The 25252-nt window shown below is 44.8% G+C and overlaps 1 protein-coding gene across 8 annotated transcripts in view; it reads right to left on the minus strand.

Moving 5' to 3' along the window:
- LOC311077433 (NACHT, LRR and PYD domains-containing protein 1 homolog) overlaps nucleotides 1–25252 on the minus strand; it is a 113186-nt gene that overhangs the window by 31720 nt on the left and 56214 nt on the right. For 6 of the 8 annotated variants that reach the window (XM_084105890.1, XM_084105889.1, XM_084105888.1 and 3 more), the window contains exons 2-3: nucleotides 2945–3321; nucleotides 614–2467 (exon numbers count right to left, since the gene is read on the minus strand). In XM_084105890.1, coding sequence (XP_083962016.1) covers nucleotides 614–2467; nucleotides 2945–3285 — 2195 coding nt within the window. In that variant the 5' untranslated portion in view covers nucleotides 3286–3321. Of the gene's footprint in view, nucleotides 1–613; nucleotides 2606–2944; nucleotides 3322–4916; nucleotides 5056–6407; nucleotides 6492–25252 lie in introns of those variants that run through there. The other 2 variants (XM_084105891.1, XM_084105892.1) reach the window with 2 other exon arrangements.

Consider the following 25252-nt stretch of genomic DNA (forward strand, 5'->3'; position numbering starts at 1 on the left):
CATAACTGGCCCAAATCTCAGCCAGTTAGTCACCCTTAACTGGCCCTGAACTGGGCCAAAACAGGTTTTATTATTGGTACCGTATGGCTGAGAATTGGTACCAATAATAAAACCTGTTTAAATAAAACCCTGTGAAGTCCACTTCTCAGTCCACTAACGGTCAGATAGAACGCACCATGTGGCTTTGTAAAATAAACAAACAGGACGTGTTTTCTGGCGTCTCGATTTCCTTCCCGTCAACTAGTTTGTGGAGCGCTTCACAGAAATAAACCAAACTCAGCAGAATACTGTCACACAGCGTTCTCTTTTCTTTTGTTAATCTGTTAATTATTTAAGTCAAATATATTTAACATATTAATTCCTTTTATACAGCCCTATAGACTATGACTTTATGAAAACAAAATATTATTTTTATTTTAAATGTAACTCCATTCTCCAAAAACCTGTGAAAACGTGGAAACTTGTGCTCTAGGGAACTGAGTTTGGCTCCCCTAGTATAAGTGAACCTCAGGGAATATAATAAATAATGTAAAACTCCATGTCATGACCCCTGTAAAGATGTAAGATGCATTATTAAAAAGGATTCTTTAGCTATTAATGATTAAACACTCACAGAGCTTTCCTGCAGTTGACCACAGCTGGTACCAGTCTTCTTCTACCCTCAGCTGATGTGTTGTATTTCATGGGGTTCAGCTCATCCAGCGCCTCCTCTGAGATCTGAAGCATGTAGGAGATTGTAGAGCAGTGAGACGGAGAGAGTTTCTTCTCTGAGTGTTTGTCTGATTTCACAAACTCCTGAATCTCTCTGGACAGAGTCTGATCTTTCACTTCCAGCAGACAGAGGAACAGATTGATGGATTGATCAGCTGAGAGATCAGGATATGAATGTTTGATCATGTCTTTAATGTACTGTGTGATTCTCCTGATGCTCTCTGAGCTGTTCTCTGTGTGTGTCAGTAGATCCTGTAAGAGTCTCTGATTGGACTCCAGTGAGACGCCCAGCAGGAACCGCAGGAACAGATCCAGCCGTCCATTCCCACTCCTGAGGGCTTTATTTACTGCTGATGTTAGTAGATCATACAGAGAGAGTTCATCAGACCTGAATTTACCCAGAAGCTTCAGTGGTTCCTTGTTCTTCATTAAATAGCAGTAAAACACATAGAAAGCAGCGAGAAACTCCTGAACGCTCAGATGAATGAAGCTGTAGACTTTCCTCTGATGAATCACAGATTCCTGCTTAAAGATCTCAGTGCAAATCCCAGAATGCACTGAGGCGTCAGTGACGTCTATGCCGCTCTCAATCAGGTCCTCCTCATAGAACATCACATTGCCCTTCATCAGCTGATGGAAAGCCACTCCAGCAAGTTTCACAATCACTTCTCTGTTGGACTGCAGGAGTTTCTCTGGATCTCTCTCTTCATACTTCTGATTCCTCATGTTGATCTGAATCAGCAGGAAGTGGATGTACATTTCAGTCAGAGTTTGAGGGATTTCTGCACTCAGATCTTCTTCCAGGAGCTTCTGAAGCACAGTGGAGGAGATCCAGCAGAAGACGGGTATGTGGCACATGATGTGGAGGCTTCTTGCTCTTCTGATGTGTGAGATGATTCTGCTGGCTTGATGCTCGTCACTGATTCTCTTCCTGAAATATTCCTCCTTCTGAGGCTCATTGAATCCCTGAATCTCTGTCAGACGGTGGATGTATTTGGAGGGGATCTGATTGGCTGCTGCTGGTCTGGAGGTGATCCAGATGAGAGCCGAGGGAAGCAGATCTCCTTTCATGAGCTTTGACATCAACACACCCACTGATGAAGTCTCAGTCACATCAGAAACTTCCTGAGCGTCTGAAAACATCAGTGTGATTCTGCTTTCATCCAGACCATCAAAGATGAACACAACTTTACACTCCTCATAAATCTTTGAGTCCAGATCTTGAAGTTCAGGATGAAAGTCCAGCAGAAGTCTGTGAAGACTGTACTGATGATCTCGGATCAAGTTCAGCTCTCGAAATGGAAGCACAAACATGAAATCTACATCCTGATGGTCTTTTCCCTCGGCCCAGTCCAGAATGAACTTCTGCACAGAGACGGTTTTCCCGATTCCAGCGATGCCTTTAGTGAGAACAGTCTTGATCTGCTCTTTCTCCTGGCGTCCTGGTTCAGGAGAGGCTTTAAAGATGTCATTGCAGTGGATTGGAGTGTCTTGTGAGTGTTGTGTTCTGGCTGTTTTCTCCATCTGTAAAACCTCATGTTCTTCATTCACTCCTTCTCTCTCTCCCTCTATGATGTAGAGCTGTGTGTAGATCCTGTTCAGGAGGGTTTCATTCTCTTGGAGTTTCAGTCCCTCAAATAATCTCTCATACTTGTTCTTCATGCTGGCTTTGTGTCTGTGTTTGACTCTCTGTAGTTCATCATTCACTGGCTGAGGAGAATCCTGCTCTCCAGTCTGATCATCTCTATTCACTCTGCTGAGATTTAAGATCAAGAAAAATAACATAAATTAAAATCTAAATCTACACAATCTTGTATTTTCTGTACAATTAATGTGTTTCATTTCAGTTTTAGTTCAACACTTTCTGCATTGCACAGCTCTCCGACTCCAGATCCTGAGAAACACAGAGAAATAATTATTCCTGTCTGACGTTTCATTTCTTTAATTACGGCTGCAATAACTAATTTATAAAGTGGATAATAATGGATAATGTGGAACAACATTTTTTAAAATAGTGGATGTATATATATATATAAATACATCTTCAAGAATTCATATTCATTTTATTTTTAGGATTTTTCATCTGATTCACTGAAAGAATAAATCAACAAATTAAACCATAATCAAAATAATCATTAGTTGCAGCCCTACTGCAAATCTCCTCTCTCTGTGTGAATTCAGTGTGTGTGACTCCCATAAAACAGTTAATTCACCACTACAGGTTTACACTCACCTGAGGTCAGAGGTCACTGGTTCATCACTGGGGTCAGAGGTCACTGCTTTATCACTGAGGTCAGAGGTCACTGGTTCATCACTGAGGTCAGAGGTCACTGCTTTATCACTGGGGTCAGAGGTCACTGTTTTATCACTGGGGTCAGAGGTCACTGCTTTATCACTGGGGTCAGAGGTCACTGCTTTATCACTGGGGTCAGAGGTCACTGCTTTATCACTGGGGTCAGAGGTCACTGCTTCATCACTGAATAAAGGAGGCTTATCCATGGATGCGTCACTCTTCACAGACACACAGCTGGGATCTGGAGATGAAGATCTCTCACAGCTCTCTCTGTTCTCCATAATGAGAAACTGACTTCAGATCTGCATAAGGAAACACTGAGAAAAATCATAAGACTATTTAGTAAGACTACATGAGACATTAAGCCTATTCCAGTAAGTACAGTAAAATCAAATCCCAACACTACACACACAGTGACTTTCTAGAGATTTCTGTGCGTTCAGACTGTAGTTGCAGCAGATTGTGGAGGATCCTTTTCTTCTGGAGTCCATAAAGTACTGGTTTACTGTGGAAGAACTGGTCTGACTGCACAAAGGCCAGATGTGAACCTCTGAGATGAAGTGGATCAGTGCTTCAGTCTCCATTACCCACCGTCAGTGTCTCTCTGATGCTCTTGAGTCTCACTGAACACTGAACTTCAACAGCAGGAGGAAAAGCCTGAATCTCTCTCTGTTCAGAAGCTTCATGTGTTTCTGCTGCTGTAGAGAGACTCACTGACAGCTTCTCTGTGTCAGAGCTCATATCACACTGACTGATCAGCACATCTGATCAATAACTCTCTGAACGCTTCCACATCCAGCCGGTTACACTTTTATAATGATTAATAGCTGCTCTCCCTCCACAGTACTGAGTTTTCATGCAGTTAAATAATCAGATGCAAGAAATACAATCACTATGAATCACAACAACTCAGATTTCAGTCATAATGTTTCATAAATTGTGAATTGTCAAATTAAATCCATTTAACTTTTTCAAAAATGCACATTGTTGCTTCTTTATTATTATTGTTAATATTTAGTATTTTCACATAGGTGGAATAAAACATTAAATAATTAATCATATTACCAGAACTGGGCCCTTATTAAATTATGGATTAAAATAAAAAATAGGCATAATAATAAAATAAAATAAAAATTGTGGAAAAAATATGTAATATTTGAGTTACATAAAAGCTTTTTATTTGTATTCTTCCTAATTGTCCTTGAAATAGTGGCCAAGAGCCACTCTCACGTCTTCAAACAACAAGTCGAGCGCTATCTCCCTCGCGCATATTAATCAAAGTCAATTGACACGATAGTACAAGGTCGGAAGACCCCAGTTTCACGTGGAGCATTTGGAATTTTTTCTCTTGAATTACCGCGGGGTGTGAATTGTATTAAAAAAAAGTTGCCTTATCTTCTCTAAAAAGCATGCCGCCCATTCAGCATACATAAACCACAATTTCAGTAAACGAAAAAACCTATTCAGTGATGAAATGTTTTCTGTGTTGACACACATCTTGTGGGATGTCCTGTCCTAAACTGCCGAGATAATCACACAGTGCCTGCCATAGGCTACACGTCTGCTAATGACATGTCCGATACGCATAATATGAAAGATTTAGATTATCTCGTCCCGGGCCCAGGCAAGACTGTCAGCTGGCCTGACTATATATGTTTCAAGACTTCTGAAGGTGAATTTACAAGGATCTTCTTTACATTCGGTTTCTGAATGCGCATGCGCAGAGGGCTCAGCTATCAACGATAAGCCCCGCCCATCTCTCTTCTTCTTCATTCAGTGTTCTGGCGGGTTTAGTTCTGTCGTGAAGGTTGTTTAGCGCCTCCTACTGTATACTGGAGTGTGTGACATCATGACTTCCTCAATCTCTAAGCGCAGAAATGCTGTAATAACGGGCGTTAGAGACTTCTCTAACCTGAAAAATCATGCAGAGTTTTGTTCATCTTGCTCTGATCGCACAGAAGCGTCTTCAGCTTTACATCTGTAAATATCATCAAGCTGGTTTTGTCATTTATGAAGCAAACAGTTTGATCATCTGAGAGATTTCCAGGGGTCTGTGATTATAAGAGCAGAAGTTTCATTAATTACTGCCTTTTCCTCAGTTTTACTCAGTTTCTCATTCATTTACCAATATCACATTTTACTAACTCCCAATTATTACCAAAAGAGCGTTCATTACAGATTTTTTACAATAATGCTTAACAAAATATTTAATTGATGGTATTATGAGATATAAGACAGATATTTCACTTCCAATATGATGGTTTCAACTGCTTAAATGCTTCTAGATACACGAGTTAGAAAGAATCCCAAAGTAATTTCTGCTAACAAAAAGTTATTTCTGATATTTGTGTACATAACAACATCAGATTATATGTATTGGGAGAAATATTTCCATAATAATCATAATGGCAAAGCCACAATAAATGTTCTAGTGTCTCTGAGTGTTGTTTACAAGAACAACAATTTGTATTAATATCTTTATGGAATTTCTAAGTAATAACAGGATAAACATTTGACCGTTCTGTTTTAACAGAAGATCAAAGATGTGATCACTTCAGATAGATTGTATCACCTAAACCTTTTGCTGTCCTGATTTCATTTACATTAAGAGTTGACCATTTGGGTTGATCACATCCTGAACAAATGGTAATCAATTGTAGAATGGGAATGGGTGTAGGACATAGAGAATCTTCTCAGAAAATGGGGTGTCTCAACTTCATTAACATACAGACCACAGCTGTTACAACAAGAGCAACTTCATTTACATTAAGAGTTGTAAACTGTAACCGGATAAAAGGTTTGAGATTTGGATGTTCTGGGTTCATTCTGATGCCGGTGAACCCAAGGTGCTTTGTGTACCTTGCCACTGCTATGCTGTAATAAACTTCATTTTTGAGATCTTCGACGTCCACATCATTTTTTCTTACAAGGGTCTTTCTGACTATCTTTGTGTACTTTAGAAAGCTGTCTTTTAATTTTTTGGTAAAAGGCGACTCAAATGTAAATTGAAAACTTATTGTGTTTCTCTAAAATAACTGAGATTATATAGAATAACAGCGAGCAGACGATTAATCAATAATCACGACAGGTATATCTGTACTGTTGTAGAATACAAGCGTTTCAATGTACAATCTCTCACTAACTTTATGCACATGACAAATAAACTTAAACATCATGAACTCATTTCATATACATGAATGGGAAAATAAGAAATCATGAAACAGAAAAAAGAAAGGCGGTTTAGAGGCTATTCTGTTTTGCATAAACCAAGCCAACAAACGAGTTACAGATACATAGATCTAACGACGCACGTGTGATAATATATATATATATAAATAATATAAATATATAATATAAATAGTATATGTAGGCCTACACATCTAATCAGAAGCAAATAACTGACCGTGAAGTGTGACATCTGTAAGAGTCTCCGAAGTGTCGTCTTCTCCTACATCAAGTGTTTTAACTTGTTTTCGCCGATCTGTTTCCTGAAGGAGAGAGTCGTCACACCTGTTCCACCTGCTCCTGTGCATCAGAGCTCACCTGACCTGAAACATGAAAACCCTGAGGCGGATATGATACATTACTCTCAGTTACTATAGTAAAATATATTATTACTGTTTAAAAGTCATTTGTCGTGAAGTAAAAGTTCCCTCAGAAGAAAAGCTCCTGACTCACTGCGCGCGCTGCGTGATTGACGTTTAACGGTTTCTGCGGTTTTGTCTCACGCATTTTAATAAAATATACTCTTACATTCATTAAGATTAAACATAAACGTATGTGTGTGTGTCTTGCTCCTCCTAGATCGCACAGAAGCGTCTTCAGCTTTACATCTGTAAATATCATCAAGCTGGTTTTGTCATTTATGAAGGAAACAGTTTGATCATCTGAGAGATTTCCAGGGGTCTGTGATTATACGAGCAGAAGTTTCATTAATTACTGCCTTTACCAATGTGAATTGCTTTTTGTGAATGTGAATTGCTTTTTTGTGTGTGTTCGTACGTGAATTAGGTTTCATGCATGTGAAATTGTCTACGCATGTGTGAATCATGTTTTTTGCATGAATTATAATTGAGGCTTAATTGAGAAGCTCACCCAGCTAACACACTACGTACCAGTTACGTCATTTAATCCTACTTTTTGGTAATTTCAAATTGTCACATTTCTGCAATTTCATCACCATCAAATTACCAACTGACAATGTCGTCAGTACGGTCTCCTAAAGTTATAAGATAACCAACAACATTCAAGATACTCTATTCGTAATAACTTGGTAATTTCATGACCGGCCACGAAACTGAAACGCTGCGGGCCTGTAATTTCATTACCATCTTCAGACTGCATTTCTATGAAATATTTTAATTGTTTCAATTGTTTGTTTTAGTGGAGCGGCTAAGTGATATAATCGTTCAGTTTATGATACAAGCGTGAAAATTGGCATGAGCAGTCTCCATTGGTCACTTGACAAGAAAATTGTCCGAGCCACTTGAAATTTCAAGATTTTTCATTTTTCAAGATGGCCGACACCTTAGTGGAGCAGTTAAGTGATATAGTGGTTTATTTGGTGATACAAGCATGAAAATTGGCATAAGCAGTCTCTGATGGTCACTAGACAATAAGCCACCCACAGCTACTTGAAATTTCAAGATGGCGGCCATTTTTCAAGATGGCCGACACCTTAGTGGAGCAATTAGGCTCATGGCAATTTTCATGCTTGTATCACCAACTAAATGATTTCTTAAGCCTAATTGCTCCACTAAGGTGGTGGCCATCTTGAAAAATGGCCACCATCTTGAAATTTCAAGTAGCTGTAGGTGGCTTATTGTCAAGTGACCATCAGAGACTGCTCATGCCCATTTTCATGTTTGTATCACCAAATAAACCACTATATCACTTAACTGCTCCACTAAGGTGTCGGCCATCTTGAAAAATGGCCGCCATCTTGAAATTTCAAGTGGCTCGGACAATTTTCTTGTCAAGTGACCCATGGAGACTGCTCATGCCAATTTTCACGCTTGTATCATAAACTGAACGATTCTGCCAAACATAAGCACTTAGCCGCTCCACTATTTAGTATTCTGTACGTTTGAAAGACAATTGCAAGTTTAGATGTACAAAAAGCGTTCAACTGTATCATTCCCAGCAAACACGAGACACAGACCTGCAGATCATTGCATCAGTCCAGCACATACACGAAGTTGAGATTTGGATGTTTAATTACCCCTCTGGGATGTAGATATGAAGTTCAATATTTACGTCTAGCTTGGAATTTTTATTTTATTTTATTTTATTTTAACATCTGTGGATGTGCAAGACATGCAGTAAACGTTGTGATAAAATAAGAACGTAAAGTATGTTACTGCTTACATATTCTATTTACAACTTGTAAAAGCACTTTCATGACATCTTTATTATATATACATATATATATATATATATATATATATATATATATATATATATATATACACAGTAGGGTACCGTGGGGTTTCAGTTAGGGCCTTCAGTAACGATCTCAAGACAAAAAAACTATGCGAGTGTGGATTCGAACCCAGAACCTCTGACACGCTTGGCAAAAGTTCTACCACTAGACCATCACAGCACACAAAAGTTAAATAAGTATCAATGCATGTAGTCACGTGGAAATTCTCGGTACTAACAATATTAGTAGATCTAGAATGACAAATGTACCCAAAATCACCCAATGTACTTATGAAATTGATTTCTGGACATCGTAATGTTATTTTTTATCAAATCAAATCAAATCAAGTATATTTGTATAGCGCTTTTCACAATACAGGTTGTATCAAAGCAGCTTCACAGTATTAAATTAAAATAATACAACAAGGTTTGTTTCTAGTGGAATTTATTTATTGATAGAATAAAATTAAATATCCCCAAAATATCCCCAACTGAGCAAGCCAAAGGCAACAGTGGCAAGGAACCGAAAAACTCCATCAAGTGACCTAATGGTGTCCTAAAACTCCATCAGGTGACCTAATGGAGAAAAAAAAACCTTGGGAGAACCCAGGCTCAGTCGGGGGCCAGTTCTCCTCTGGCACACAAACAAAAATTGTACACAAACATGTATTGTATCTGCCCACCCGTGTCGATGACATCAGCGCGGGCTAGCCGTCGACACATCGCTGGGCCTCTGGGGAGTTCTGTCATACGCATCACAATTTGATTGGCTGATAAAACACGTCAGTCAAAGTTATGATCAAATGGAAAACGGCAGCTTCAACAGAAGGCTAGCTATACTACTAGTGCTGGTCCACGGAGCTGCGTTTAGATGACATATGTAAAATCCAGCTCAGACTCACAAAAAATAACCATATTCTTTCTGGAAATATAATTATAACGTACTGATAGACAGTAATTGAATTTAGATATGTTCAGACACACATTAATTTAATTATAGAAAAAAAGTGTTTTTTTCTATTGTCACAGGTCGGGGTGAGCGCCAGCGGGCCGCCCACCCCTAAACTGGAGCACCGCCCCGAGGAGCAGACAGTGGAACACATGAGGCAGACAGGAGGTTAAAATAAATAACAATAGCCGCTTTCCGACCAAGTAGTTCTAGGAACTTAGTTCTAGGAACTGTCCACTTCTAAACAGTTCTAAGAACTACTCTCCCCAAACTCGTTTTGCTGTTTGCGTTCGCACTGGCCGAGTGGCCATAGGAACTGGTAGGAGGGGTAAGAGAGTGACGCAAGCACGGTGACTTTTATTTTGACGGCGCGACGGACCTTTATTTTTGCGGCGCTGAGAACGCCAGAGCAAACAATGCTTGCATTCTCTGTGTTCATTAGTTAGCGATCTGTCTAACAGTACAGTTTAATGTTATTAGATAGAACTGTTATAGAAAGTAGACAGTATATGGAAAAAAAGGTTATTAGCCTATGCCGTGTGGTTGATGCCAGTGTTGCTAGCTGGGCAGATAAACATAATCATGTTTGGCTTGATCCCCTCAAAGTTGCGTTGGATTTTCTCTTCAGCATAAAGGTTTAGAGACTCATCTATCACTGTTTTCCATGTTTGTATAGTTAGTTTATGGAGTAAATATATAGGCTATAATCTGTGTGTTTACATTATAGCTGTTTTAAAAATGGCGCGTGCTGGTGTTCTGCGTGCGTTCGGTCAATCAGCGTACACTAACGTCACGGATAGTTCCTATAGTGCTGGTTTAGACCCTACTCTGAAGTAGGACCCAAATTAGTTCCTACAAATGGAGTTCCTAGAACTAAAATCGTTCCTAGTTCCTGCGGTGCGAACACGCCGACATCCGGGTACTTTAGCCAATAGTTCTAGGAACTGTGAAAAGGTTCCTCCGGTCGGAAAGCGGCTAATGTCTCTTTATTTTGCTTAATTATAAAAACAGTCTTTTAAAAGTTGGCTCTGTGGGTCTTCATTACTGGCGATAGAGGCTAGACAGCAGGGGACCCGTTAACAGCTCTTAGCTTCTCATTCGCTCTCCGGCTCAGTGATTCTTCATTCCTGGCGACAGAGACTGAACAGCAGAGGATCAGTAACAGCTCTTAGCTTCTCATTCGCTCTCCGGCTCAGTGATTCTTCATTCCTGGTGACAGAGACTGAACAGCAGAGGGTCAGTAACAGCTCTTAGCTTCTCATTCGCTCTCCGGCTCAGTGATTCTTCATTCCTGGTGACAGAGACTGAACAGCAGAGGGTCAGTAACAGCTCTTAGCTTCTCATTCGCTCTCCGGCTCAGTGATTCTTCATTCCTGGTGACAGAGACTGAACAGCAGAGGGTCAGTAACAGCTCTTAGCTTCTCATTCGCTCTCCAGCTCAGTGATTCTCCATTCCTGGCGACAGAGACTGAACAGCAGAGGGTCAGTAACAGCTCTTAGCTTCTCATTCGCTCTCCGGCTCAGTGATTCTTCATTCCTGGCGACAGAGACTGAACAGAGGATCAGTAACAGCTCTTAGCTTCTCATTCGCTCTCCAGCTCAGTGATTCTCCATTCCTGGCGACAGAGACTGAACAGCAGAGGGTCAGTAACAGCTCTTAGCTTCTCATTCGCTCTCCGGCTCAGTGATTCTTCATTCCTGGCGACAGAGACTGAACAGAGGATCAGTAACAGCTCTTAGCTTCTCATTCGCTCTCCAGCTCAGTGATTCTCCATTCCTGGCGACAGAGACTGAACAGCAGAGGGTCAGTAACAGCTCTTAGCTTCTCATTCGCTCTCCGGCTCAGTGATTCTTCATTCCTGGCGACAGAGACTGAACAGCAGAGGGTCAGTAACAGCTCTTAGCTTCTCATTCGCTCTCCGGCTCAGTGATTCTTCATTCCTGGCGACAGAGACTGAACAGCAGAGGGTCAGTAACAGCTCTTAGCTTCTCATTCGCTCTCCGGCTCAGTGATTCTTCATTCCTGGCGACAGAGACTGAACAGAGGATCAGTAACAGCTCTTAGCTTCTCATTCGCTCTCCAGCTCAGTGATTCTCCATTCCTGGCGACAGAGACTGAACAGCAGAGGGTCAGTAACAGCTCTTAGCTTCTCATTCGCTCTCCGGCTCAGTGATTCTTCATTCCTGGTGACAGAGACTGAACAGCAGAGGGTCAGTAACAGCTCTTAGCTTCTCATTCGCTCTCCGGCTCAGTGATTCTTCATTCCTGGCGACAGAGACTGAACAGAGGATCAGTAACAGCTCTTAGCTTCTCATTCGCTCTCCGGCTCAGTGATTCTTCATTCCTGGCGACAGAGACTGAACAGCAGAGGGTCAGTAACAGCTCTTAGCTTCTCATTCGCTCTCCAGCTCAGTGATTCTCCATTCCTGGCGACAGAGACTGAACAGCAGAGGGTCAGTAACAGCTCTTAGCTTCTCATTCGCTCTCCGGCTCAGTGATTCTTCATTCCTGGCGACAGAGACTGAACAGAGGATCAGTAACAGCTCTTAGCTTCTCATTCGCTCTCCAGCTCAGTGATTCTCCATTCCTGGCGACAGAGACTGAACAGCAGAGGGTCAGTAACAGCTCTTAGCTTCTCATTCGCTCTCCGGCTCAGTGATTCTTCATTCCTGGTGACAGAGACTGAACAGCAGAGGGTCAGTAACAGCTCTTAGCTTCTCATTCGCTCTCCGGCTCAGTGATTCTTCATTCCTGGCGACAGAGACTGAACAGAGGATCAGTAACAGCTCTTAGCTTCTCATTCGCTCTCCGGCTCAGTGATTCTTCATTCCTGGCGACAGAGACTGAACAGCAGAGGGTCAGTAACAGCTCTTAGCTTCTCATTCGCTCTCCGGCTCAGTGATTCTTCATTCCTGGCGACAGAGACTGAACAGAGGATCAGTAACAGCTCTTAGCTTCTCATTCGCTCTCCGGCTCAGTGATTCTTCATTCCTGGCGACAGAGACTAAACAGCAGAGGGTCAGTAACAGCTCTTAGCTTCTCATTCGCTCTCCGGCTCAGTGATTCTCCATTCCTGGCGACAGAGACTAAACAGCAGAGGGTCAGTAACAGCTCTTAGCTTCTCATTCGCTCTCCGGCTCAGTGATTCTTCATTCCTGGCGACAGAGACTGAACAGCAGAGGATCAGTAACAGCTCTTAGCTTCTCATTCGCTCTCCGGCTCAGTGATTCTTCATTCCTGGTGACAGAGACTGAACAGCAGAGGGTCAGTAACAGCTCTTAGCTTCTCATTCGCTCTCCGGCTCAGTGATTCTCCATTCCTGGCGACAGAGACTGAACAGCAGAGGGTCAGTAACAGCTCTTAGCTTCTCATTCGCTCTCCAGCTCAGTGATTCTCCATTCCTGGCGACAGAGACTGAACAGAGGATCAGTAACAGCTCTTAGCTTCTCCTTCTCTCACCGGCTCAGTGATTCTTCATTCCTGGCGACAGAGACTGAACAGCAGAGGGTCAGTAACAGCTCTTAGCTTCTCATTCGCTCTCCGGCTCAGTGATTCTTCATTCCTGGCGACAGAGACTGAACAGAGGATCAGTAACAGCTCTTAGCTTCTCATTCGCTCTCCGGCTCAGTGATTCTTCATTCCTGGCGACAGAGACTGAACAGCAGAGGATCAGTAACAGCTCTTAGCTTCTCATTCGCTCTCCGGCTCAGTGATTCTTCATTCCTGGCGACAGAGACTGAACAGCAGAGGGTCAGTAACAGCTCTTAGCTTCTCATTCGCTCTCCGGCTCAGTGATTCTTCATTCCTGGCGACAGAGACTGAACAGAGGATCAGTAACAGCTCTTAGCTTCTCATTCGCTCTCCGGCTCAGTGATTCTTCATTCCTGGCGACAGAGACTAAACAGCAGAGGGTCAGTAACAGCTCTTAGCTTCTCCTTCTCTCACCGGCTCAGTGATTCTTCATTCCTGGCGACAGAGACTGAACAGCAGAGGATCAGTAACAGCTCTTAGCTTCTCATTCGCTCTCCGGCTCAGTGATTCTTCATTCCTGGTGACAGAGACTGAACAGCAGAGGGTCAGTAACAGCTCTTAGCTTCTCATTCGCTCTCCGGCTCAGTGATTCTTCATTCCTGGTGACAGAGACTGAACAGCAGAGGGTCAGTAACAGCTCTTAGCTTCTCATTCGCTCTCCAGCTCAGTGATTCTTCATTCCTGGTGACAGAGACTGAACAGCAGAGGATCAGTAACAGCTCTTAGCTTCTCATTCGCTCTCCGGCTCAGTGATTCTTCATTCCTGGCGACAGAGACTGAACAGCAGAGGATCAGTAACAGCTCTTAGCTTCTCATTCGCTCTCCGGCTCAGTGATTCTTCATTCCTGGTGACAGAGACTGAACAGCAGAGGGTCAGTAACAGCTCTTAGCTTCTCATTCGCTCTCCGGCTCAGTGATTCTTCATTCCTGGCGACAGAGACTGAACAGCAGAGGGTCAGTAACAGCTCTTAGCTTCTCATTCGCTCTCCGGCTCAGTGATTCTTCATTCCTGGCGACAGAGACTGAACAGCAGAGGGTCAGTAACAGCTCTTAGCTTCTCATTCGCTCTCCGGCTCAGTGATTCTTCATTCCTGGCGACAGAGACTGAACAGCAGAGGGTCAGTAACAGCTCTTAGCTTCTCATTCGCTCTCCGGCTCAGTGATTCTCCATTCCTGGTGACAGAGACTGAACAGCAGAGGGTCAGTAACAGCTCTTAGCTTCTCATTCGCTCTCCGGCTCAGTGATTCTTCATTCCTGGCGACAGAGACTGAACAGCAGAGGGTCAGTAACAGCTCTTAGCTTCTCATTCGCTCTCCGCCTCAGTGATTCTTCATTCCTGGCGACAGAGACTGAACAGCAGAGGGTCAGTAACAGCTCTTAGCTTCTCATTCGCTCTCCGGCTCAGTGATTCTCCATTCCTGGTGACAGAGACTGAACAGCAGAGGGTCAGTAACAGCTCTTAGCTTCTCATTCGCTCTCCGGCTCAGTGATTCTCCATTCCTGGTGACAGAGACTGAACAGCAGAGGGTCAGTAACAGCTCTTAGCTTCTCATTCGCTCTCCGGCTCAGTGATTCTCCATTCCTGGTGACAGAGACTGAACAGCAGAGGGTCAGTAACAGCTCTTAGCTTCTCATTCGCTCTCCGGCTCAGTGATTCTTCATTCCTGGCGACAGAGACTGAACAGCAGAGGGTCAGTAACAGCTCTTAGCTTCTCATTCGCTCACCGGCTCAGTGATTCTTCATTCCTGGCGACAGAGACTGAACAGCAGAGGGTCAGTAACAGCTCTTAGCTTCTCATTCGCTCTCCGGCTCAGTGATTCTTCATTCCTGGCGACAGAGACTGAACAGCAGAGGGTCAGTAACAGCTCTTAGCTTCTCATTCGCTCTCCGGCTCAGTGATTCTTCATTCCTGGCGACAGAGACTGAACAGCAGAGGGTCAGTAACAGCTCTTAGCTTCTCATTCGCTCCCCGCCTCAGTGATTCTTCATTCCTGGCGACAGAGACTGAACAGCAGAGGGTCAGTAACAGCTCTTAGCTTCTCATTCGCTCTCCGGCTCAGTGATTCTCCATTCCTGGCGACAGAGACTGAACAGCAGAGGGTCAGTAACAGCTCTTAGCTTCTCATTCGCTCTCCGGCTCAGTGATTCTCCATTCCTGGTGACAGAGACTGAACAGCAGAGGGTCAGTAACAGCTCTTAGCTTCTCATTCGCTCTCCGGCTCAGTGATTCTCCATTCCTGGTGACAGAGACTGAACAGCAGAGGGTCAGTAACAGCTCTTAGCTTCTCATTCGCTCTCCGGCTCAGTGATTCTTCATTCCTGGCGACAGAGACTGAACAGCAGAGGGTCAGTAACAGCTCTTAGCTTCTCATTCGCTCTCCGGCTCAGTGATTCTCCATTCCTGGTGACAGAGACTGAACAGCAGAGGGTCAGTAACAGCTCTTAGCTTCTCATTCGCTCTCCGGCTCAGTGATTCTTCATTCCTGGTGACAGAGACTGAACAGCAGAGGGTCAGTAACAGCTCTTAGCTTCTCATTCGCTCTCCGGCTCAGTGATTCTTCATTCCTGGCGACAGAGACTGAACAGCAGAGGGTCAGTAACAGCTCTTAGCTTCTCATTCGCTCACCGGCTCAGTGATTCTTCATTCCTGGCGACAGAGACTGAACAGCAGAGGGTCAGTAACAGCTCTTAGCTTCTCATTCGCTCTCCGGCTCAGTGATTCTTCATTCCTGGCGACAGAGACTGAACAGCAGAGGATCAGTAACAGCTCTTAGCTTCTCCTTCTCTCACCGGCTCAGTGATTCTTCATTCCTGGCGACAGAGACTGAACAGCAGAGGGTCAGTAACAGCTCTTAGCTTCTCATTCGCTCTCCGGCTCAGTGATTCTTCATTCCTGGCGACAGAGACTGAACAGCAGAGGGTCAGTAACAGCTCTTAGCTTCTCATTCGCTCACCGGCTCAGTGATTCTTCATTCCTGGCGACAGAGACTGAACAGCAGAGGGTCAGTAACAGCTCTTAGCTTCTCATTCGCTCTCCGGCTCAGTGATTCTTCATTCCTGGTGACAGAGACTGAACAGCAGAGGGTCAGTAACAGCTCTTAGCTTCTCATTCGCTCTCCGGCTCAGTGATTCTCCATTCCTGGCGACAGAGACTGAACAGAGGATCAGTAACAGCTCTTAGCTTCTCATTCGCTCTCCGGCTCAGTGATTCTTCATTCCTGGCGACAGAGACTGAACAGCAGAGGGTCAGTAACAGCTCTTAGCTTCTCATTCGCTCTCCAGCTCAGTGATTCTTCATTCCTGGTAACAGAGACTGAACAGCAGAGGATCAGTAACAGCTCTTAGCTTCTCATTCGCTCTCCAGCTCAGTGATTCTTCATTCCTGGCGACAGAGACTGAACAGCAGAGGATCAGTAACAGCTCTTAGCTTCTCATTCGCTCTCCAGCTCAGTGATTCTTCATTCCTGGTAACAGAGACTGAACAGCAGAGGATCAGTAACAGCTCTTAGCTTCTCATTCGCTCTCCAGCTCAGTGATTCTTCATTCCTGGTGACAGAGACTGAACAGCAGAGGATCAGTAACAGCTCTTAGCTTCTCATTCGCTCTCCGGCTCAGTGATTCTTCATTCCTGGTAACAGAGACTGAACAGCAGAGGGTCAGTAACAGCTCTTAGCTTCTCATTCGCTCTCCAGCTCAGTGATTCTTCATTCCTGGCGACAGAGACTGAACAGCAGAGGGTCAGTAACAGCTCTTAGCTTCTCATTCGCTCTCCAGCTCAGTGATTCTTCATTCCTGGTAACAGAGACTGAACAGCAGAGGATCAGTAACAGCTCTTAGCTTCTCATTCGCTCTCCAGCTCAGTGATTCTTCATTCCTGGTAACAGAGACTGAACAGCAGAGGATCAGTAACAGCTCTTAGCTTCTCATTCGCTCTCCAGCTCAGTGATTCTTCATTCCTGGTGACAGAGACTGAACAGCAGAGGATCAGTAACAGCTCTTAGCTTCTCATTCGCTCTCCGGCTCAGTGATTCTTCATTCCTGGTAACAGAGACTGAACAGCAGAGGATCAGTAACAGCTCTTAGCTTCTCATTCGCTCTCCGGCTCAGTGATTCTTCATTCCTGGTAACAGAGACTGAACAGCAGAGGGTCAGTAACAGCTCTTAGCTTCTCATTCGCTCCCCGCCTCAGTGATTCTTCATTCCTGGTGACAGAGACTGAACAGCAGAGGGTCAGTAACAGCTCTTAGCTTCTCATTCGCTCACCGGCTCAGTGATTCTTCATTCCTGGTGACAGAGACTGAACAGCAGAGGATCAGTAACAGCTCTTAGCTTCTCATTCGCTCTCCAGCTCAGTGATTCTTCATTCCTGGCGACAGAGACTGAACAGCAGAGGGTCAGTAACAGCTCTTAGCTTCTCATTCGCTCTCCGGCTCAGTGATTCTTCATTCCTGGCGACAGAGACTGAACAGCAGAGGGTCAGTAACAGCTCTTAGCTTCTCATTCGCTCTCCAGCTCAGTGATTCTTCATTCCTGGTGACAGAGACTGAACAGCAGAGGGTCAGTAACAGCTCTTAGCTTCTCATTCGCTCTCCGGCTCAGTGATTCTTCATTCCTGGCGACAGAGACTGAACAGCAGAGGGTCAGTAACAGCTCTTAGCTTCTCATTCGCTCTCCGGCTCAGTGATTCTTCATTCCTGGCGACAGAGACTGAACAGCAGAGGGTCAGTAACAGCTCTTAGCTTCTCATTCGCTCTCCGGCTCAGTGATTCTTCATTCCTGGTGACAGAGACTGAACAGCAGAGGGTCAGTAACAGCTCTTAGCTTCTCATTCGCTCTCCGGCTCAGTGATTCTTCATTCCTGGCGACAGAGACTGAACAGCAGAGGATCAGTAACAGCTCTTAGCTTCTCATTCGCTCTCCGGCTCAGTGATTCTTCATTCCTGGCGACAGAGACTGAACAGCAGAGGGTCAGTAACAGCTCTTAGCTTCTCATTCGCTCTCCGGCTCAGTGATTCTTCATTCCTGGTGACAGAGACTGAACAGCAGAGGGTCAGTAACAGCTCTTAGCTTCTCATTCGCTCTCCGGCTCAGTGATTCTTCATTCCTGGCGACAGAGACTGAACAGCAGAGGGTCAGTAACAGCTCTTAGCTTCTCATTCGCTCTCCAGCTCAGTGATTCTTCATTCCTGGTGACAGAGACTGAACAGCAGAGGGTCAGTAACAGCTCTTAGCTTCTCATTCGCTCTCCGGCTCAGTGATTCTCCATTCCTGGTGACAGAGACTGAACAGCAGAGGGTCAGTAACAGCTCTTAGCTTCTCATTCGCTCTCCGGCTCAGTGATTCTCCATTCCTGGCGACAGAGACTGAACAGCAGAGGGTCAGTAACAGCTCTTAGCTTCTCATTCGCTCTCCGGCTCAGTGATTCTTCATTCCTGGCGACAGAGACTGAACAGCAGAGGGTCAGTAACAGCTCTTAGCTTCTCCTTCTCTCACCGGCTCAGTGATTCTTCATTCCTGGTGACAGAGACTGAACAGCAGAGGGTCAGTAACAGCTCTTAGCTTCTCATTCGCTCTCCGGCTCAGTGATTCTTCATTCCTGGCGACAGAGACTGAACAGCAGAGGGTCAGTAACAGCTCTTAGCTTCTCATTCGCTCTCCGGCTCAGTGATTCTTCATTCCTGGCGACAGAGACTGAACAGCAGAGGGTCAGTAACAGCTCTTAGCTTCTCATTCGCTCTCCGGCTCAGTGATTCTCCATTCCTGGTGACAGAGACTGAACAGCAGAGGGTCAGTAACAGCTCTTAGCTTCTCATTCGCTCTCCGGCTCAGTGATTCTCCATTCCTGGCGACAGAGACTGAACAGCAGAGGGTCAGTAACAGCTCTTAGCTTCTCATTCGCTCTCCGGCTCAGTGATTCTTCATTCCTGGCGACAGAGACTGAACAGCAGAGGGTCAGTAACAGCTCTTAGCTTCTCCTTCTCTCACCGGCTCAGTGATTCTTCATTCCTGGTGACAGAGACTGAACAGCAGAGGGTCAGTAACAGCTCTTAGCTTCTCATTCGCTCTCCGGCTCAGTGATTCTTCATTCCTGGCGACAGAGACTGAACAGCAGAGGGTCAGTAACAGCTCTTAGCTTCTCATTCGCTCTCCGGCTCAGTGATTCTTCATTCCTGGCGACAGAGACTGAACAGCAGAGGGTCAGTAACAGCTCTTAGCTTCTCATTCGCTCTCCGGCTCAGTGATTCTTCATTCCTGGTGACAGAGACTGAACAGCAGAGGGTCAGTAACAGCTCTTAGCTTCTCATTCGCTCTCCGGCTCAGTGATTCTTCATTCCTGGCGACAGAGACTAAACAGCAGAGGGTCAGTAACAGCTCTTAGCTTCTCATTCGCTCTCCGGCTCAGTGATTCTCCATTCCTGGTGACAGAGACTGAACAGCAGAGGGTCAGTAACAGCTCTTAGCTTCTCATTCGCTCTCCGGCTCAGTGATTCTTCATTCCTGGTGACAGAGACTGAACAGCAGAGGGTCAGTAACAGCTCTTAGCTTCTCATTCGCTCACCGGCTCAGTGATTCTTCATTCCTGGCGACAGAGACTGAACAGCAGAGGGTCAGTAACAGCTCTTAGCTTCTCATTCGCTCACCGCCTCAGTGATTCTTCATTCCTGGCGACAGAGACTGAACAGCAGAGGGTCAGTAACAGCTCTTAGCTTCTCATTCGCTCACCGGCTCAGTGATTCTTCATTCCTGGCGACAGAGACTGAACAGCAGAGGGTCAGTAACAGCTCTTAGCTTCTCATTCGCTCTCCGGCTCAGTGATTCTTCATTCCTGGTGACAGAGACTGAACAGCAGAGGGTCAGTAACAGCTCTTAGCTTCTCATTCGCTCTCCGGCTCAGTGATTCTCCATTCCTGGCGACAGAGACTGAACAGCAGAGGGTCAGTAACAGCTCTTAGCTTCTCATTCGCTCACCGGCTCAGTGATTCTTCATTCCTGGCGACAGAGACTGAACAGCAGAGGGTCAGTAACAGCTCTTAGCTTCTCATTCGCTCTCCAGCTCAGTGATTCTCCATTCCTGGCGACAGAGACTGAACAGCAGAGGGTCAGTAACAGCTCTTAGCTTCTCATTCGCTCTCCGGCTCAGTGATTCTCCATTCCTGGCGACAGAGACTGAACAGCAGAGGGTCAGTAACAGCTCTTAGCTTCTCATTCGCTCTCCGGCTCAGTGATTCTCCATTCCTGGCGACAGAGACTGAACAGCAGAGGGTCAGTAACAGCTCTTAGCTTCTCATTCGCTCTCCGGCTCAGTGATTCTTCATTCCTGGCGACAGAGACTGAACAGCAGAGGGTCAGTAACAGCTCTTAGCTTCTCATTCGCTCTCCGGCTCAGTGATTCTTCATTCCTGGTGACAGAGACTGAACAGCAGAGGGTCAGTAACAGCTCTTAGCTTCTCATTCGCTCTCCGGCTCAGTGATTCTTCATTCCTGGCGACAGAGACTGAACAGCAGAGGATCAGTAACAGCTCTTAGCTTCTCATTCGCTCTCCAGCTCAGTGATTCTTCATTCCTGGCGACAGAGACTGAACAGCAGAGGGTCAGTAACAGCTCTTAGCTTCTCATTCGCTCTCCGGCTCAGTGATTCTTCATTCCTGGCGACAGAGACTGAACAGCAGAGGGTCAGTAACAGCTCTTAGCTTCTCATTCGCTCTCCGGCTCAGTGATTCTTCATTCCTGGTGACAGAGACTGAACAGCAGAGGGTCAGTAACAGCTCTTAGCTTCTCATTCGCTCACCGGCTCAGTGATTCTTCATTCCTGGCGACAGAGACTGAACAGCAGAGGGTCAGTAACAGCTCTTAGCTTCTCATTCGCTCTCCGGCTCAGTGATTCTTCATTCCTGGTGACAGAGACTGAACAGCAGAGGGTCAGTAACAGCTCTTAGCTTCTCATTCGCTCTCCGGCTCAGTGATTCTTCATTCCTGGCGACAGAGACTGAACAGCAGAGGGTCAGTAACAGCTCTTAGCTTCTCATTCGCTCTCCGGCTCAGTGATTCTTCATTCCTGGCGACAGAGACTGAACAGCAGAGGGTCAGTAACAGCTCTTAGCTTCTCCTTCGCTCTCCGGCTCAGTGATTCTTCATTCCTGGTGACAGAGACTGAACAGCAGAGGGTCAGTAACAGCTCTTAGCTTCTCATTCGCTCTCCGGCTCAGTGATTCTTCATTCCTGGCGACAGAGACTGAACAGCAGAGGGTCAGTAACAGCTCTTAGCTTCTCCTTCGCTCTCCGGCTCAGTGATTCTTCATTCCTGGCGACAGAGACTGAACAGCAGAGGGTCAGTAACAGCTCTTAGCTTCTCATTCGCTCTCCGGCTCAGTGATTCTCCATTCCTGGCGACAGAGACTGAACAGCAGAGGATCAGTAACAGCTCTTAGCTTCTCATTCGCTCTCCGGCTCAGTGATTCTTCATTCCTGGTGACAGAGACTGAACAGCAGAGGGTCAGTAACAGCTCTTAGCTTCTCATTCGCTCTCCGGCTCAGTGATTCTTCATTCCTGGCGACAGAGACTGAACAGCAGAGGGTCAGTAACAGCTCTTAGCTTCTCCTTCGCTCTCCGGCTCAGTGATTCTTCATTCCTGGTGACAGAGACTGAACAGCAGAGGGTCAGTAACAGCTCTTAGCTTCTCATTCGCTCTCCGGCTCAGTGATTCTTCATTCCTGGTGACAGAGACTGAACAGCAGAGGGTCAGTAACAGCTCTTAGCTTCTCATTCGCTCTCCGGCTCAGTGATTCTTCATTCCTGGCGACAGAGACTGAACAGCAGAGGGTCAGTAACAGCTCTTAGCTTCTCATTCGCTCTCCGGCTCAGTGATTCTTCATATTCACTCATCAATGACTAGGACAGAAAAGGACAGTAAAGGACAATCCAGCGCCGCTTCACAGAGGATCCATTCGTTGGGCCACCAGTACACTCCACAGTATACATCCCACACTCGTGCATGCACTGCAACCATATAACTCTTCACACGTGATCAAAATAACTTCAAGCACTGTAAATACAAGACTCACAGGGAATAGGGTGATGGTACCGTGTCCAAACTAATGCCTCAGGAGATGGAAATATCAGAGCGCTGGTCAACTGAAGTTCGTTCCTCCCTCCTCATCCATGGGTCCTTCGTGCCGCTTGCTTGGGGTTCTCCAGACTGTGTGAGGAATAAACATACCACAGGTGCTACAAGTTCTCTTCTTTCACGGCTTCCCTCCGCTGCCTTTCTGTATCTCTCTCCCTGTGTCTTCGCTGCTCTCCCCCTCTCCCCTCTTCTCTTCAAAATGGCCTTTTATACTCCACTTTGGGAGCATGTGCCCCAATCACCGCTCTAGCTCCTCCCCCTCCACACCTGCCACTCATTTTTTTTAATAATCACCTAATCACCCGGTGACACTATTTTGACAGGGCCAGCAGAGAAGGCCCTGCTGGCTCTGACGGCACACCACTGTATATATATATAAAAACAGTGAAAATGGCTTCAAAGTCACGTAGTGATGTCTGGCTTCACTTCGACAAAACAGATTGCAGTGCAATCAGATATTCAGTGCAAAATATGCAGCGCCAAGCTGTCACACAAATCTACCACAAGTACAATGCGTTATCATCTAGTATTTGTACATAAAATGTCTTCCGACTCCACCAAAGACACAACTCAGACGAGCATCGCATCTTTTACTGTCAGAAAAAAATGCAACGCAGCCAGAGGTGAAAAGATGACAACTAATCACCGAAATGATAGCGATAGCACCGTGGCTACAGCGGCACTTCGCCAATGAACCATATGACTAGTAAGCAGAACCTACACATACAGTACACTACTGTTCAAAGGTCTGGGGTCTTTACGATTCATGTCTCACATTTTAAAATCATTAACCCCAGGTTTTTTCAGTCCTTGAGAAGCCTGTAGGCTAAATAATCAGCTAAATAATAGGCAACACATATAATGTTACAGTGGTCATAGTTATAATAATTCATTTAACTATTATGATAACAGGATATATTGGTATATTTTATTTTATTTCTGTCCAACTCAGGGGTATTCATTTATTTGTATGTATTTTTACTGATAAATACTGAAATTCTTTTTACTTTTAAATGCTGAATGTGGTTCAGTTATTTCTCACAGATATCTGGCCAGCTCACTCATGGCTCATACTCTTAGCCTTTACACTGTTTGAGTTTATATCCCCAATGCAATATCAGCGGGTAAAGACATCATTCGAGTTCTTACACTTATGGCTGTGCTCTTGTTATCAGATGAGATATAATCCCTAGCGTTTGGCCCTGTGATTCTTCAGGACAAGACCTTGATGCCATCCACACTCAGTAGATGAAGAAGGTGAGTTTCACAATAGCTGCCACTATCACAAATCAAGAGACTGAACACAACAGGCTTTCATCCATATGAACTCACCCATATGTAGGGTTGGATAGCGAAACCCGGTATTTAACGGGCCCTGGGGCCAAACTATGGAGGACCGCAGTATCGATAAGCTTGGACTTTATCGGTTCGGCTGACGCTACTGAAGAAATCACACACACTATTTATTACAGACATTGTGTAACGCAAAGGATATGGTCAGATCACCAGCTCTCCCCCTTTATGTTTAAATTGCTGAAATTACCCTGTGATCAAACTCCCTTTGGTCTGAGACCTAATCAAATCACTAGCATCCTAATCCACAAACACCTCTATTGTCCCAAGATCCTTCCTTTTAGGACACGCAGACCCAACGGCGCCAACTAATGGCGTAAATCATTGAAATGCCTATCTGAAAACAGAGATCCCTTACTGCTGAACCAACAAGGACCTCTGGTTTATGGCTCTGCGAACATCCGCTGACCAATAAAAGCAATCTCGAGAGAACCCCCAGGAACTCTCTGTCGGACATTCATTTACATTTAGACACTCATTTAACACGTAAGAAAACAACCAGACTCTGTTCAACCAGATGCCTAACTGATAATCTCATCAAAACCAATAAAGCGCACACACAGAGCCTCGCAACCCGTGCTCGAGGACAAAAGTTCAACGCGCCAGGTTTTGAACTCTCGAACTGTCCGCACACACACACAGAAAACACACACAGATCCTACCACGTGTGAATCAAAATCGTCTTGTGAAATGTTTAAAATGTATTCTCTTGATGTATGCATGATCCCTTATCCCAAATATTATGCCTATACAGCTTTATTGATTTGTAATCCATTTGATGTGACTATAATCGTGAAAAATCATGTATCTGCGAGTGACTAGGTCATAGAGTTACCATTCGTGGTATCATTCTGCTCCATAAATCCCAACGGTGTGGAATCTTTAACACAAAATATCAGAGGATGCATTCTTTTTATTAATACCAAGTGTTATTAATGTTAGGAACAAAATGATCCTGTCCATACCTAGTCGGAAGGGGCGTATAGACCTCCGAAAACTAAGGAGGTGGCCCGATACGTCATTAAAGACCATTGGCTCACATACGTGAGAGGGCGTGAGTTTAGCTCCTTCAAAATGCCGCGCTTCCCTCTTTCCAGTGCAGTCCGCCAGAGAGAGAAAAGAAGAAAACCCCTCCTTCCTTCAAGGAAACCTTCGCTCGCTTTTATTTTCATTTTCTTCCAAGTTTTATTTTCTTGAAACTACTCTACTTCAGTTGATAATCTTCTTCAACCAACAACAAAACCAACTTAAAAGCTAAGATCACCTTGCTAAGTTTTCGCTCGCCTCAAATCGCCATAGCAACCAGACGCTGTGGCAACCTGCTCCGACCACGTGATCCAGGCTTTGTCTACCCCGACGCATACACACACGAGAGGGCCGATCTACGACTCAGAGTAACGTAGCCTTTAAATTTGCAATTTGAAAGAAGGGCAGTTTAAAGTGACCTAACAATTACTAGAGCTGTTGGGGTTTTGTTGTGAATGACTGAACTGTTTCTCCCTATCTCTAAATTCTTTCATTCAAACTTACACACTCTTTTACACCCACACATACACACACACACACACATACCCACGTGTTTCTAGACGAAAACACCCGACCACGTGCTGCCATAGGCGTGCTCACACACACACACACACACACACACCTCTCCTTACCACGCTCTTACCATTGTACACACCCACGAAGCCATTCCTAAAAATCACTCTTAGTCTCTTTTTCTAATCTCTCTCTCTCTCTCTCTTATGTTCTCCCTTTTTCTTCCTCTGTTTTAACCTTTGATTCTTACGTTCATTTTGTTGTATTCCTTATTGCGATCGTATATTGTTTTTGTTTATGCCTATTTACTCCTGTGTGATTTAAGAT

The sequence above is a fragment of the Abramis brama genome (assembly GCF_963993115.1).
Source record: "Abramis brama genome assembly, chromosome: 2".
NCBI classification, from domain to species: Eukaryota; Metazoa; Chordata; class Actinopteri; order Cypriniformes; family Leuciscidae; genus Abramis; species Abramis brama.